The sequence below is a fragment of the Cavia porcellus genome, unplaced genomic scaffold (assembly GCF_034190915.1).
Source record: "Cavia porcellus strain 051 isolate PalLab524CR breed Dunkin Hartley unplaced genomic scaffold, mCavPor4.1 scaffold_2, whole genome shotgun sequence".
Taxonomy (NCBI): domain Eukaryota; kingdom Metazoa; phylum Chordata; class Mammalia; order Rodentia; family Caviidae; genus Cavia; species Cavia porcellus.
Window position 1 is genome coordinate 138,976,536 of NW_026947485.1, and position 17,221 is coordinate 138,993,756.

The following is a 17,221-nucleotide window of genomic DNA, read 5'->3' on the forward strand; positions in this document are numbered from 1 at the left end:
AATAATTTCTACTCATTTATCTACTCAAACTTCCTTCACTTCTCTGCTAAATTAAAACAACAGCAGCAAAAACAATAAAGAAGCTAACTGAAGAAATAGGACAAAAGAGATAAGGAACTGCTAAAGACACTAAAGTCTAACATAGTCTCTTATAATAGAATGGAAATTATCTTAACCAATTTATGGAATTATGTAGGAGGTCTACATATTTCAGAGCCTGAGTAATAAATAGACAATATATTTACTGAGGATATTTTCTATAAATACATCATGTTTTTGCCTTAAACTTTATGGTTTATCACAAATTTGCACTTGATAAGTGGTGATTCTATAAAAAGAAGAGATGGCTAGAGTTAAGCACACAATAGCTGTTATTTCTTACTTACAGCAACTGCCTCCAGGATCTGTTTAACAGCATCTGCAGCGTCTCGCTCACTGTAATACCCCTTTTCCACAATCCTGAAAGAAACATGAAATGCTTCTCAGATACATGCATTTAGTCGAGTGGATGTTAAAAGAAGTTAACTAAATTGATGCCAAAGAAGATACATCTAAACAATTGCGACAGCCTACCATAGTATCAGGGAAAGGATTTCCATAAACTGGTATCCTAAAGACCTTTGAATTTACTTAGGAAAATGGAAAACATTTATTTTGCCTTGTCTTAAACTGCGTATTCTATTTGAGGAGAAAAACATTCCTTCTTACTTAAACTTTATATTATAAGACATCTTAAACCCATGTTGCGTAGACAATATATAAGGAAACTCTCCAATGTCATTGTCATACAGCTTCAACAATTATTACATCATGACCAATCTTGTTGTATCTATGTAATTCTTTCCTATCTCATTTATAATTTTAAAGAAAATATTAGATAACCATATAGTTTGGCTCCCACATAAATGAAATATCTTAAAAGATAAAAGATTTTAAAATCAGAGTCACAACAACAAGCACACCTATAAATCACAATAGCTCCTTAATATCATCAAATGCACAATGTTTTCAATTTCTATATGTCTTGGGCATGTTAGATTTTGATTTGAATTAGTATTCTAGTAAGATCTACAAAACTGGTTACTTCTCGGAATGTGTCTTAAGTTCTCAAAGCTGTAAGTTCTCAAAGTAGCTGGAATTAAAAACTGAACTTAAAATCTATGAAAAGTATTCAGATGAGAGAATGGAGTAAAGAAAGCAGAACAGCACAAATTTAACAAAATAAAAAGATATATTATTTAAAATACCTCAATAATTACAGTTATCAAGGTTCAGGGGAAAAACTATAAAATTTCAATTATTTTCTTTCCTATTCAATTATTTAGAACACTGGTAAGAAACACACACTGGTCGTCTTTTTAAAGGATGAAAGCTATGAAAAGCTTTGAAATAAAATGAGAAAGTAGGTTATAATATTAAGAGGATGTTACTCATTGTTCTTCAAATTCATCAGATGATATTTTCTAGATTCATTATTAGATTTGATAGAAAACTTAATAACATTTAATTAAAATAATTTATTAACCTAGACTTTCTGAACATTTTAAAATTATGTATGAGACAAGGGGAAACAAAGACCATTGTGAACGTACATTGACTGCTGTGACTAATATTACCTCGCTGTGCTCTAGATGTAGGTTTTATGATACATTCATCAGTGAGCACAGATGTAACCAGCACTCTGCATTGCACCTGCACCCTCAGGAACATGGATCTTTTTAGTCTTGCCAAGACTTAGAGAGCAATTGTTACAAACATGAGGAGAAAATAATTCCCTTCGTGACTTGCAAAAACAAGTGTACATTTTCTCCAGAGTCCCTAACCAAGATTAGAGCTTCCCGCAAACTACTTTGTGGAACCCCTCCATAAGGTACTACTCAAGTCCTACTCTGCACAAATGGTACTTCCAGAGTTGAACAGAGCCAGGTTGCACAACTGTGATCCATGCCCCCAAGTTGTTGGCTAAATACATACACAGTTCTTATGCGCACGAGCTTTGCAAATGCATTATCTGCACTGTCATTGGTTTATTACGAAATCTCAAGCTTTGACTTAGATGTGGTTTGTGTATTTTCTTTTGATCATAATTTAGGGTTAATGCATGCTATGGACTGTTTTTGTGTCCCAAACTTCATGTTACAGCTGAGCCATTAATGTCCTAGCTCTTAGAAGGTGGAGCCCTTGAGAGGTGATTAGGTCATGACAGTGGGACCCTTAGAGTCCTGGAGTGTGCCTCCCACTTTGTGCCATGTGAGATAAAAACAAGAAGGCACCATCTACACACCAGAAAGCAGCACGTCACTGGATACTGAATGTGTGGGTACTTTGATCTTGTACTTTCCAGTCCAGGACTATGAGAAATTAATTCGCCTTATTTAAAAGCCACCCAGTCTAAGGCAGTTTGTTGTTACACTCCTAATGGAACAAGTCTTAATGGAACATTGTATGCATGTCTATGAACTAGCTGGATGGAGGAGTGAATTTTTTGGGGAGCTGTTTCCAGATAAAGTAAAGAGAAAAGTTGTGTGAATAAGAAGAATGGTTAATGGAACTTGCCCTGATTTCCCGTCATGTATGTTATATCAAATCAATAAAATCATTCACCTAATGAGTAGAGAGGATACATCCTAACAAATACATCCTTTTAATAATTGAATTATTAAACATTTAATTTATTTAATAAATACTGTGGAGAATCTATTACGTTCATGGCACCTAGTAATGAAGGAGACAGCTTCTTACTCGGGAGATTCTCCTAGAATCAGTAGACAACAATCAACAGAGTGTGCTACATGCTGGCACAGAGGCATTAGTAACTACCCCCAAAGATTCTGAAAAGGCATTAATGTATTCTGGAGCTATGGTGGCTGGGGAAAAGATTCCAGAAATACCTGAGACCTTAAAAAGTACATAGAAATTTCCCAGATATGGAAAGGGTGTGAAGTGAGGTTTGGAATACTAAGGGAGAGAAGCAGAGGATCAGGCAGGAGGAAGCTGTTCAAACAACAGTGAAAAAGGAAAAAGATCATTCCCAGAGAGCATGAAGATGGGGTGACGATATTCATCAATATTTCCAACTGTCTGATGTGAGTCAAGTATTTGATGGATATAAAAAAGTAAAACTTGGGCTCCGGCCCAGATGAAACCACAGATGGTGGAGAAAAAGAAGTTACAAGCAAAAGATGCAATACATGGTACACAGGGATTGTAGAGCTGAGGAGTTTGTTAATGCTGTAGTGAGAAACAGCACCTCTAGAGGCAGTTTGTGGAGCAAGGGTACCAAATGTGGAGCTTTCTTGGGACCTGTCTTGGTTTGAAATCTGCATCCCATGTATTGGCCTGCCATCACCCTTCAACTGTTTTGCATCAAGGGTGCTTCTGGTAAAAGGAGATTCATTTTTTCCTTCCCAAATTATTTATTTTTTCCTTACCAGATTATTCATTAATTATTAATCAAAGTGTCACAGGAGTAAATTAATGGAACAGAAACATTTGATTTTAAATATTGTGTAAGGTGAGGTTGATTTTTGAGTCCTTTGAGGTTGACTAGAAAGTAGAGAACTTAAATTGCAAAGGCAGGTTTATAACTTAGAATTATGATTGTAAGTGAAGATATTAGTGATCAAAGAAAGGAAAATGAATTATTGGAATTTTCATCTACGCACTTAGGTCAAAAGGCTAACAATACGTGTCTTTGGACAATGCCTTGTGGAAAGTCTCTGCCTTCTCATTAGGCTGTTTTGCAGAACCTAGCTAGAAGCATTGCACAAGGTATGTGGTCTATAACGTATCTGTGGCAATAGTATTAATTGCTAAGGGAATGGATTCAGAAAAAAATTTATGCTGTGAACATCTGAATAATTCCTTTGCTTATATTCCTTAACACAAGGAACAAAAGCCCTGGGCTTGAAAGTGATGCCCATGCTAAGTATGCTGGCAGAGGGAAACAGCCCTGCGCTTGCTTCCCAAAGGAATGAAGTAAAGGGTTATTTTTGGCCTTAGGAATGAACTTTTAAAGGTATACAGTTTTATGCATTACTGTAACATAAACCTCAGAAATAAAATCAAAGTGATTTAAATTCAGTAAGACCAGAACACTGTATTTGTTACACAAAGTGACACATAACAATTTCTTTATACAACTTACCTGGCACTTAAAGAAACTGGTAATGAAGCTGAACCATGGTTAAACAGCCAAAGGTTTATTTATATAAAATATACCAGTAATTTGGATATTTTACAGCATGAAGGTATTCAGTCAGTATAGAGTTTTTAACACTTAATAACAGGTAACTAGAGGTGGTGTTTTTGTTTTTGAGCACATTTATGGCTGGATTTCTCTTTAAGTTTAGTAAACTAATTTCCTTTTTATGCTTTGAAAAATCATATGAAAGCAAATAATATGCAGTCAGCATTTTAACATCATTTTCTAAGGGTTAGGACCACACATTTCAGTGTTGAGTCGTGGCAGTGCCAGAAGGCTCAGTGATTAAAAAAAAAAAAGGTCTCCCAGGTTTAATCCCAACACTGATGTAAAATGCTGCCTAGGGATTCCAGTCCTCATGGATGTCTGGAGATCTGGAAAGGAAACACAAGGGCAGCAGGATGCTCCCGGAGCCTCCCCGCAATCCTCTGGCCTCAACCGCCTCTCTTCCTCCAGTCACGTGCTTTTTACTTCCACAGCTTTCTGTGCTGGCCCATGCATGCCTCTTCCCCCTCGCTGGTCTGTTTTCCTTCTTATCATTTTAAAATTGTAGGATAAGAGGATACGAGTAATGCTCGTTTCTCTCCAGGATCTGCTTTAATGCATGGCTCATGTGCATCTGCCTCCATCACACTAATGGCCGCAAATTGAATTGAGCACATCTACATCCAGGCAGTTAGCACAAGCACTGCAGCCCAAGAGCTCTAATCTGATCACATCCCGAGGCTTCAGACTTCCTGGCATGGAGATCAGACTCCCTACTGCTCTGCCACTGAGCACAGCCCTCTCTCAAATCACTGTGTTGTTAGATGACTAGGTTATGTGAGAAAGACATTGGTTTGACGTAAGTATAGACTGAAGGATAAAATGTCAGAGAGTAAAAACCCTGAATAATGTGAGTTTTAAGAACCAATCGTTATGGCCACCAGTACACCATTAAGCTGTTACATATAAAACTATGTTAAAATGAATTTTGCTGTGCACCCAACGTAAATTCCTAATTCATTTATAAATTTCATTACTGATTTTCCTCACTTGGGGTGGGATAGGGGGTTTCCTGATGCTGTCAAAAAACTCTCCCTGAGAGTATTAGATTCATATATTAAACAAAGATAGTCTCAAAGGTCCACTAGCACCTGTTATATTTTAGCACTGGGGAGGGGGCTGGAAGACAGTAGGTCAGTATGGGTGCTAGTTGGAAAGTTGTAGTACAGGAGAAAACAAAGCTGAATCAAGCTGCAGACCTAGGGATGGGCCTACAGGATTCCTATTTAATTCTCTCACACTGTGAGTGAAAAGCCTGACCCGAAGACTTTATATGAATTGCTTTTGGAGGGCACACTGTTTACTCAATCACTCACTTGACAAATATCTAGAAACTGCTTGCTTTCTGCCTCAGCCAACATTTGAAATAGAGACAAAGAAATTCATGTCTCACCCGCTGCCAGGGTGTTGTGCTCTTGCATTTAACACTGCCAAATCTTCTAATATAAGATTTGGGTTAGAACAGTCTACTCTACGTTGAAGCAATTTCAGACTTAGAAAATCCTTGCATTTGGTGCACACTGCACAATATCTGTATCTCACTTATGACATGGGATATTTCCCATATGAATTTTTGTAGCCAAACTGAGGGCCAACTTCTAGCAGCAAATGAGACACCATGTGTATTCCTTTTGTGCACTGGTCTTTTTCTTTATTTTACTATTAGTCTCTATCTCTCATTTTTTAATCTTTTGATACATAGGGTGTCTTTATATACTCAAACTGATTTTGGGGGAAAGGTGATGGGCAGTATTAAAAATATGAAAGTCCACCCTATACTCCTAGCACTTGGGAGACTAAGGCAAGAGGATCATTGCAAATTTAAGACAAGTCTGGGCTACAAAGTGAGCTCAAGACCAGCTGGAACTGCATAGTGAGACCCTGTCTCAAAAAGAAAAAAAAAAAAAATGGAGCACTTATCACAGTCTGCCCTTCTCTTTTCTAGTCTGTGTGCCCCTAAAGGGTGGAGAAAATTACTAAAATTAATTTGGTAGTGAGAAAGCTAGAATGGTGGGACGAACCCAGGTTGTAAGTGATTTTGTTGTTTACGTTTAAACATTTTTTTTTTTTTTTTTTGGTACCAGGGATCGAATTCATGACCTGATGCTTGCTAGACAGGTGTTTATGCCATTGAGCTAAATCTCCGGGCCCCTTAAAAACATTTGGACTTGAACCAAAAGTGGTGAACAATCTTCTTGGCTGACCTCATGAGACTTGTGCTTTAAACAGAGAAGAGAGTAAAACTAATACTAGCTAGGAGCGTGTTGCAGTGGGACAGGGAATGTGTACCATCCCAAATCCAGGAGCAATTGGAAGGCAAGGAAGCGATGAGTTTGAGAGCTGCTCAGAGGAGAAACTTTGGGGCAGAACAGGCAGAACTAAGAGAAAGGAGAAGAAACCAATTCTGACTGGCTTAGTTTGTGAGTTCACAGAGATAGGAAGAAGTAAGCCTGAGAAAACAGAAGGATGTTGAGCTCATCTGAGAGCATATTGACTTAGAGATGCCAGTGGAACCTTCTGGTAAAAATGCCCAGCACATTGTTGATATTAAGGGCTTCTGCTGAATTCCTACTCACAGTGTGGCCCAAGACACTGGTGAGTATTGATTTTACCTACAGAGAATTTAGAAGACATTTAAGGGAATCACAGACCCTTAAGAGGTGGAGAGGGATAGAGGAACTCAGGAAAGAGACCAAGAAGGAGACAACTAGGAAACTGGATAAAAAACAAAGGAAATAGATGATGCATGAGCGATATGAGAGGTGACCAATAACAAAATATGCCACAGACTAGCTTTCAAATACGTGTAGTCTTTCACCTCGGCAGACGCTCAGTACTCCTCAGAAGTACTCCTCAGTACTCCTTAGTACTCCTCTTTATTCTTCTCCTTATCTGTTCTCATATCCTCAGTTTCTAACACCCTTCCTTCCTCAAGAGCCTTACTCCATTTATCCCAGCCATTATTTGAAGATAAATTTCCCATCTGTAACAATACTGAAAAAATAGAATCTGAGTTATCAAACCCTCTTATACCCCAACTTTGGCCATTCTCAGTCCTGGGAAGCCTTTACTTTATGTCCCCAAAGACTTTCCCCTTTTGGAAATGCCATATGAAGAGAGTCAGACAATATAAAGTCTTCAGTGTTTGGCTTTTTCTACTTAGCATAGGGATTTTGATGTTCATCTATGTCAGTGGTGAACCTGGGGAATGCGTGTTATTTGCTTTTCTTGTAAAGACAAAAGATGTTAATGTGTGAGTTGTTTTTTTTCTAAATGGAAACCCTCAGTATTCAGGTTGAATTGCAGTGTTGGCACTTAGCGATAAATAAGTGGTTTTGGGTTGCAGGTTGGGCCCTCCTCTCTGAAAGGTTCGCCATCACTGATCTACGTAGTGTGGTCAAAAGTCTTTTTTCATTACTGAATGATCTGCATTGCACATTCTGTTTGCTCATTCACCAGTTGATGACATTTGAATTACTACTCCTTTTTTCATGCTTAGTCTACATGCAGGCATCCATCTGGACTCCTGTCTGTCCTCATGGAGCCTGAAGAGGGAAGGAAATTGACACAAACAATGCTTACAAACTTGCCACACCATGAGAAATTGAGTCTTTTGTCTTCAACCCAGGAGCCTCAGATCTTTTCCCAGCATTCATAAAAAGTTCATATATTAGTTTATGAGCAAGGTGGCATTATATCTCAGCTCCCACAGTAATCCTCCAACTCTGTATTTCTTTTTTCAAAATTGTTTTAACTAGTCTACTTCTTTGAATCTCATCTCGTCTCATGTTTTAGAATCTCATCTCTTTATGCTTCTGAGGAAGAAGCACAAGCCTACACTAAACAAATTCCTTTATTTAACTCTCTGTATGACTGTGCTTTCTCTGGAACATTGTTCCAAAATATAAGTCCCTGTCACAAAGATCTCTCCTACTTCTCATCCCTAGAGGCTCCTTCCTATCAGAAAATAAATGTATTCCCGGTGTTACATTTTGAAATAACAAATAAGCTTCCATTTATTTTATGTTCCCTTGAATTACCTTATCTCAATCCTTTCCTTAATAGCCAAGCTTTTTTAAAAAGTATACATCTAGTACAAATCAAAGTAGGTTTTCTTTGCACACAGAGACAGATAAAACCAATAAACAGATTTATTTAAAATATTCACAATTGAAAAACTATGCTAAAATAACCAAATTTAACTAAAACAGTTATTAAATTTTAACTTTAGTTAACTAAAGTTGAGCTAAAATTACTAAAATTCACTCAATACTTGAATAGCCTAAAATACTAAATTAAACCCCCAAAGCCTTATTTATTAAATGATGCATTCATTCATTGCAGTGCTGGGCACTGAACCTGGAGCTTTTCGTATGCTAGGCTGCTACTACTCTGCTACTGAGTTAAATCTCCAGTCCCGAAGTTTTATTTCTAAGTGTAAGAAAACTGACACTTGCTTACACAGAAGGAGCACGACATGACAGACAAATCACATGCTTTGGAATGTGATGCACTTACTTTATGCTTATTTAATGACTGTTATTACTAGATCATATATAAGCTGAGTGATTTAAAGGAAGGTAATGGGCTTCTCTAATCTCAGTTATCTTACCCGAAAAACACATATATCAAGGCATATCTTGTATATATGTTGCTGTGAGGAATATATGAAATCATAATAATAAAGTGCTTATACAATCCATACCCAAAGGTGGCCTTCCTTAGAGTGACTAACATCTTTTACAGGCAATCTATACTGTAGAACTTAACTTCAGGCATCACATTAATGACTGATTTTGAACACAAGAGTCTAGACTTTTCTTAAGTTTGGTTAACCTAGTATTAACCATGACATAAGTCAAGGAAGATGAGTGCAAGACACAGTTTAAATCTTATATCTAGAAGCTTCTTCTGATGGTAAATGTCCTGAGTATTCAGCTTGTTTTCACCATGAGTTAGAATCCAAAAATGCTGAAGAGAATGGTGGTTAGGATTGATAAACAAGATTGTGATCAGATACGTAGTCCTCAAACATAACCATTGCTTCTCTTGGATTCTGACAACTTAAGAGTTTACAAAAAGATCACTTTATGTTTTGGAGAGTAGAATACAAAGTAAAAATGAGACAAAACCTACTGTGAAATCATACAGATATGAGTTTCAAGGTTGACTTTTACACTTGTCTATATCTTCTTTAGCTTATGCTCTTGAAAAAATGGGGATGATAGTACCTTCCAAAATTTGAAGAGTCTTCAAGTGAACTAAGTCTTGCGCTGTGTAGAACTAATGACCTCTTGGATTCTCCACAAATAAATTAAGCAATGATTTATTCCCTTTGACATGATGTGGAAGAGCCTGGCTGAATTTAATAAAGAAACAAGTGACGCTATGCAAACAGGAAATGTCTGGGCCAATAGACAACCTGGTTACGTATTTTGGCAAGATAATTTATCTTAATCAGTTCTCAGTTTCCACATCTGCATAGCACAGACATTACATTTTCTGTAGCTGTCCAAAAAAGGGGGGACTTTTTGAAAGAGGAAAACATACTAGTATCTGTGGAAGACTTTTAAAACCTCATGTAATCTCCTGCTCTCAGCGATGCTGATTAGACAAGCCTCAAGGCTAGAACAATGAGAACAAGCTAAATAAAATATTTAAAAACGTCTATTTGTAAACAGCAGAAAGTTACCAAAGAAGTGAAAGCTTCAGGAACCAGATACAGGACAAAAACAACCTAGCATAGCAAATGTGCCCAGATACCTTAGAGTCACCTGGAAGGCATTGCCACTTCTAAAGCACCAGTTCACTGGCCGAGAACTGAACAAAGCTTCTGGCCATCTCAGAGAGGAAAATTCCTCTAGGAAAAAAAATTTTACTAGGAAAATTCCTAGTAAAATTCCCTGGATTAAAGTTAAGATCCTTAAAATCTTATGAACAGGAATTGGCATGAAACAGACAAGCCCTTAAAAGGCCCAGCTTTGAATCAGCCAAACACCCGAGTATATTAAAGTGATCTCTTTCTTACCTTAAAGGCCTGTCAGGGTAAAAGAAAACATGGCCTTTTGAACAGAAATAACTTTCAGAGCTTCAAAGTATAATGTTTTAACATAATTTTTGTCAGTGGCAAGCAAAAACAATAGAGGAGAGCAGAAAAGCAGAGACAAAGAATTCAGAAGATATTCACAAACTAGAATTATCAGGCAAAAATCAGAAAAAATACTTTGATTTAATTAGCAAGTTAGGGATACTGTTGAATTAGTTGCAGTGAAATACAATTATTTTCTTAAAACAAAAATACCCCTAAAAATGAACTCTTAAAGCAAATAACTTCAGACCACGTCCAATTAAAAATTTCAAAGGAAATGATATTGAGGTTTTAAGAATTGTGATATTGAGAAGGACTAAACAGAAAACTTCAGGAATTTTCTTCTTCCCATGATGTCATAATATAATTGTATGTGTTTTTGCATATACACATATACATGGATATATTTTTCTTGGATATAAAAAGCACTGATTTCATTCCAAAATTTCTAGTGATTTCTCCCATATATAATTTACTACCTAAATTGTGCATGAAAGCAGATTCCTCTTGGATTTTAGCTATGTTTAATTTTTTATAAGCATCATGCAGTAAATCTTTTGCTAATGAAATACAACCAATTTGACTGGAATAGACTAACATGATTATCTCTTCATCCCTTGTTCCATCAATTCATTCATTAGGTATTATTAAAGTACTCATTAGACCAGGAATGAATTCTTATTGTGACAACTAAATAAATTTGAGTTTGACCTAAATACAGAAGGAGTCTGATTTATGATTTTTTAAGCCACAAGGAAAAACAAAGCCCAGCAGATTGGATAATAATGCAGGATACATTTTCAGCTTGATGCAACTTTAAGATAACATAGATTATGTAACTTAATGCAGAAGCCGAGTTCATCTCAGGTATGTCAATGATGTGAATAACACTGAGGGGTAAGTTTATCTTCTAAAACCACTAAGAGTTGGGATTGAGTGCTTTACACGCTGTCTGCCATTGTCTGATATTTTCTGTTAAGTGTTAATATTTCACCTATTTCATCTCTGCAATGATATTTGTCAGTGCCATTTAGTTTTATTTATTTTTTATCTTAAAGAGAAAAAATAAAAACAATAAAACAGATTCAAAACAGGTTAGTAGAAGAGTCATAATGATTAATATGTTGTATATTATTGTCTTCATAGTAGTTATTCAGAGTACAAGATACAGCGATGATATTTTGTCCAAACAATATTAGCACAAACCTTTTTTTCCAATGAACTAAGAGAAACTAACTGTACAACTATCTTAACTATCTTGTTCATAAATATATTTTTCGTTTTCCTTTTCTCTTTCTCCCATTAGTTTGTGTTTTCTTTTGAACAGTTCTATAAGATGAATTAAATCCCATCTCAAATTCTTTTGTGGAAAAAAGTTTGGGAAGAAGGGAAGTAGAGACCCTTGATTCCAAGTTTATTCAAACAAGTAGAAGTAGGTAGGTAAACAGCAAATGCTACTGGCAGGTAGATGGTAACTGCATGTCAGCAATTATTTAAAATTAAAGAACATGAGATTTTCCTCTAATAGACCATAATTAGCAGGGAGATCTGCAAGGTCTCCTTAGAGAAAACTCCTAGGTCCAACACCAACAGCAACTGAAAAGAAACTAACTTTACTAATGAGCTTAAACAAGGAATATGTCCATGAAGAAAAGAAACAAAGAGACAGTAAAAAAGAAGCCATTATAGAAAAATTCTGGCAATACCCAAGTTAATCCAGAGGAGCTTTGTCTAAGGATGAGGGAACATGATGGTCTTAGAAATAAAATTACCTAGTCTTACAGTGGATTCAAGCGGTCTAAACCTTTTTAGCTGCATAGAACAGCTTCAACTTTGTTCTGAGGTTCACAAATTTAGGCAAATCAATCAGTCAAGTTAGCTATTTGTCCTTGAGTGGTCACGTCAAGATTCAGAACTGTGAGTCTATCAAACGAATAAAGACTACTGATGCCCACTTCCTTTATATGGATCATCATTCTTTAAATATAAAATAGCCCAAGTATTATAATTTTTTAGTCTATGCTGTATGGTTTAGATCAAAAGGACTCATAAGTTCTAACATAGGACTTTTGCAAGTGATTAGATCATGTGGGCTGTAACTTTATCAATGGATCCCTCTCTCTCTCTCTTTGTCTTTCTCTCTCTCTCTCTCTCTCTCTCTCTCTCTCTCTCTCTCTCTCACACACACACACACACACACACTCACACACAAAGCTGAGCATGTAAATGACACACGTGTAGTTTCAGTCAAGCTCAACTCAGTTACTTTATTCCTTCTCATCAAATCTTCTTGGTAATGTTAAAAACATACAAAAGCTTTACAAAACAATATGAATAGGTTTCTAGGGGGAAGAAAAGTGCCTTTGTTTACTTGGGTAGCTATCTATACCAATGTATCATCTCCTGGATGGCTTATACACAACAAAACCATTTTTCTCGGTTCTGGAGTTTGGGCAGTCCATGTTCATGGTGTCAGCAGATTTGGGACTGAAAGGTCTAGCTTTATAATCAACAGAGACTTTCTACTGTGCTCCTCACACGGAAGAAAGGGAATGGAGTCTCTTCTGGGCCTGTTTCATAAGGATGCTAATCTCACTGTAAGAGCACCCTTTTAACCTTACTACCTCACAGATTTTGTTACCTCCCAATACCACTGCCTTGAGGGTGATTATTTCAATTTATACATTTGGGGCAGTGTAAATATTCAGACCATAGCAGGCAGGAAGAGGCTTTTCTCTCCCAAAATAATTAACACCAAACCCCTTTAGATCTCTTCCTCCTCACAGTGTACTCATTTTAGCAGCTGCTCATTCATTCACTCATCAGCAGATGGGTACGAGGAATTTACTGTGATCCAGGGCTTAGTTCTCTTCCATCGTCCTCCTACACTGCAGCCCAATTCTGCCTACCTGAGTCCTGGACCAAGACCTTTAGATCAGCGGGCAGCATCTGCCCCATCCTAACACACATTTAGTCTCTTTATCTTCCTCCAGATTCACTCTTTGTCGACTACTCTGACGACCACAGCAAAAGGGCTGCCAGGAGCCCCTTAGAACAGACAGTCTCCTCCTGAGCAGGCGTGGATGTGAGGAAAACTATGGCGCCCTAATGCTTTCACTGTCCTGCAGGTTCAAAGGCTTCCTCCCTTTCCTGTTCTCAACTTATGCTTTGAGTAATGCATTCATCACAGACAACCAAAATGGGTACAAATTAGCAAAGGAGAACACGGCTCACTCTGAAACATAAAATTTTTAAACGGACTATTAAAGAAATTTAAGATTACTCACTTGAAGAGTATTGATTTTTATGTTTTTGGATCATAGTAAATAACTATTATAGTACATGCTTAAATTTCTGTATTTTTCTCAAGCATTCTAATATTCTCATAACTATTTCATTTAAATGTAACGTAATTTAGGAATTCTACTTTTTATTAGGCAAATAAACATTTGCAAAGGTAAATAGTACATTGTTCCTCTTTTTAATTACCATGTGTCCCAAATTCTTATATTTTATTCAATATTATCCGTCTTTCTTCAACATTCTTTTTATTTTATTTTTTTTATTTGAGGCAGAGTCTCACTTTGTGGTTCACGCTCTCCTTGAACTCACAGTGATCCTCCTGCCTCAGCCTCCTGAGTGCTGGGATTTCAGGCATGTATCACCACAAACAGCCTTCAACATCATTCTTGAGAGACTGATTTAATAAGACACTTTATACTAGCATGATCTTTCATTATGAAAAATTTCAAGATTGTTTTGCCTGCGATGTTTTTGTTGTCTTCAAGCAAACATTTCTGTGGTTAGATGTCCAGGTCTAACTCACCTGTCAAATAGCTCTCCTCCTGTGACGAGTTCTAAGACCAGACTGATTTCTGTAGGGGTTTCAAATATTTCCTTAAGTTTTATCTGGGGGAAAGATATACATAAAAAGAAAATTATAAATTCTTTATTTTCATATTTCTTTTATCTAAAATTATAACAAAAATGACACTGTAATAGTGATATATTCAATAATTTTTAATAAAAATTCTTTATTCTAGTATCAAGGATATGTTAGTCACTATCTTTCTAGGTTGTGGATTTTATCCATTCTCTCATCTTTTTCAAAGGTCTTATTGCATTTTACCATTTTTCCTTTTGATAACTATCCTAAAAACACTTCCTAAAGTTTTCTAAAATATTTCAATTTCAATAATAAAAAAAAAACCCACAAGTTTCTAAAATCTTTGAAAGTGTCACTGTTGGCAGACATATGAAACACCTCTTTGTCTTGGTAACGAGGGTCTGAACCTGGACAGGATTAGGTTAAAGTCTGCATGGAAAGGAAAGGATGTCCTCACATGCTGAAACACCGCCGCTGGCTGGAAGGATTCTTGGAAAGGAGTGTGGCAGAGATGGGACTGACCACACCAGCGTCTTCATCACACTCAAATTCAAAATATTTCAACCCATTTGAGATATTTTTCTCTATAAATATGGGACTTTAGTAGTCAGGGCTTCTACACATACTTGAGGAAAATTTCACATGACTTGGGTTTGGAAAGAAGAGATGCATAAAAAAATAGGGACTGAGAATGTGTGTTTTGTTAGTTGCCCATCCCAAGCCTTTCTCCCTACATTATTGCACCCAGAATGCTGATTTTGTTCAGGGAAATAAAGTATCTCATCCCACATTGTGGATCATGATGGAACTAAGCCATTTATGATAAGTTTTTGCTCTATCAGCCTCTTTGCAGTTAAGGATGATTTTGTGACCAGTTGTGGCCAATAAAACTTGAAGAGAATTCAGTCACTAGAGTTTCTGAGGGGAATTTTTTCTCCTCACTTGCCTCTGCTGCTGAGGCCCTTCCACCATCTTACCTGAACGTAAACTGAATACTTGAAAACTGTGGAGCAGCCATTTTAGAACCATGAAGGAAATCATGAGAGTGAAAATCTATACACTGAGCATCACAAGACATAGATGAGCTGGATGGTGATATTGAGAAACTGAATTGATGCTAAGAGCTGCCTGGCTTCTAGTCTCTTTTAATAACAATATTTTGTATTTATAGCTAAATATATCCCAACACATAGATTGTTTTAAATTCTCTGCCTTAATCCTAAGCATTGCAGATCGCTCTTTAAGACACAACAGCTTTCTCAGAAGTGAGTAAAATATTTTTTTAAATAGATGGCTTAATTCATAAAAACAAGCTATGGTTTAGAAAATGACTTTGTTCTTTTTCACTTCATTGGCTCCAAAAAGCTTTTCACTAGGCTTTTCCCTTGGAGGCTTTGTCCGGACATCGCCTAAAGCAGCGCTTCTGAGGGTGTTTCATTTTCCTATTCAAGTGCATCATCTGTTTGCATTCTCACATTGTTTCTGAAGCAGATACTCCCTCAACGGAGACCGCAATCACCTTGGAGGGCAGCATATTCTCTTCACAGCCTTTTTCGGCAGTGGCATGTTAATAAGATAAACACATGAAATAGGAAGAAAGCCAACGCTTTATTAGAATGAAATAAAATTCTCCTTTTCTATCCTTTTATGCATAAAAATAAAAGTGGTATACAAAGCTAATCCATCCACTCTGGAACTGACTAAATAGTTATGTAAATTTTTGCAGCCAAATTATTGAGAATGTGATGGGGACAAGAAGTAGGCCATCATGGGTTCCAAAGTGGTAGAATTTTCTTCTCATTATCCACACAGATAGCAAAGGACAACAATTCCATTTAACGACTTTGGAAAAAACTTTAAAAAGTAGGTTAAAAAAAAACTTACAATGTTTGGATGTGAGAGGCGAAGAAGAACTCCTATCTCAGTTCTCACGATTTTTTTGTCCACCTAAAAGGCAAAATAAAAAAGGTAAACTGAAAGAAACTCTCAGGAAAGAATCGTCACTGCGGCAAGATCACACAAAGCATTAACCACCTGACCGTACTAGACTATTAGCAGAACCTAATTTCCAGCTTTTTTATTTTTTGTTACCAGGGATCCAACTCACAACCTCTTGTTTGCCAAGCAGGCGCGTACATCGCTGGCTCAAAGCTTGTTTCTTACGTCTTCTTTCTCCTTAGTAGTGCAGAACTAATATGCATCTGTAATGGCTCATGTCTAGACATACCCCCAAAGTCACATGTGGTCACAGGTAGGGCTTTTGCAGAGGTGGCTGGATCTAGAATGTGTGGAACCGATTCCTGTTGCAATGCTAGGCTCACAGGCACTAGGATTAAGGGTATAAGTGCCATCCACCTTCAGCAGCCTGGATAAGTAAACAGGGACAGAAAGGTGCTATTATGGTTCCTTAATGCTTTGCTGTATTCTGCACAGTATGAATTGTTCTCTGCGATGCCACTCTGCCATGGAGGCGGGTAATTATGGACTGAAACCTCTGCAAATTATGAGCTAAATATACCTTTCTCTAATTTTGGATAATTGGGTATTTTGTCTCAGCAACAAGAAAAGTACCTCCGATAGTATCATAACTTGTAAGACCTCCTTATAACATCTCCACCATCCTTCTACGTAACAAAAGTCATCATCACTGTTACTTCCAAGGTACAAATTCATCTCAACCTACCCCTCATCCTTTCCTTTCTCTCACTTATGTAAATTTCTGTCTCAAATCCATTAGAGGTATCAATCACATCACCTGCCTTCCTCACACAGAGGTGGTACATAACCCAGATCAACCAATCACAGTGTTCTCTTCTCAGGATATGTGATGGCATCAAGGATATTCAGCAGACCCAAGTCATCCCAGAGTGTTCTCACTGGTTCGAACTGTTGTGAAAGAGGTATTCTCTGTTTTTGAAATCATGAGAGCAAAAGAGATAGACACTGTTGCTACCACTGACCATTTTTTACAAAATACCATATAGGCTTCACTTTATTG

General features: G+C 37.0%; 1 protein-coding gene across 2 annotated transcripts in view; it reads right to left on the minus strand.

Moving 5' to 3' along the window:
* Camk4 (calcium/calmodulin dependent protein kinase IV) overlaps positions 1 to 17,221 on the minus strand; it is a 218,428-nt gene that overhangs the window by 59,783 nt on the left and 141,424 nt on the right. For both annotated transcript variants that reach the window (XM_063245466.1, XM_063245465.1), the window contains 3 exons: positions 16,108 to 16,170; positions 14,164 to 14,246; positions 387 to 459 (listed from right to left, as the gene is read on the minus strand). In XM_063245466.1, coding sequence (XP_063101536.1) covers positions 387 to 459; positions 14,164 to 14,246; positions 16,108 to 16,170 — 219 coding nt within the window. The remainder of the gene's footprint in view (positions 1 to 386; positions 460 to 14,163; positions 14,247 to 16,107; positions 16,171 to 17,221) is intronic.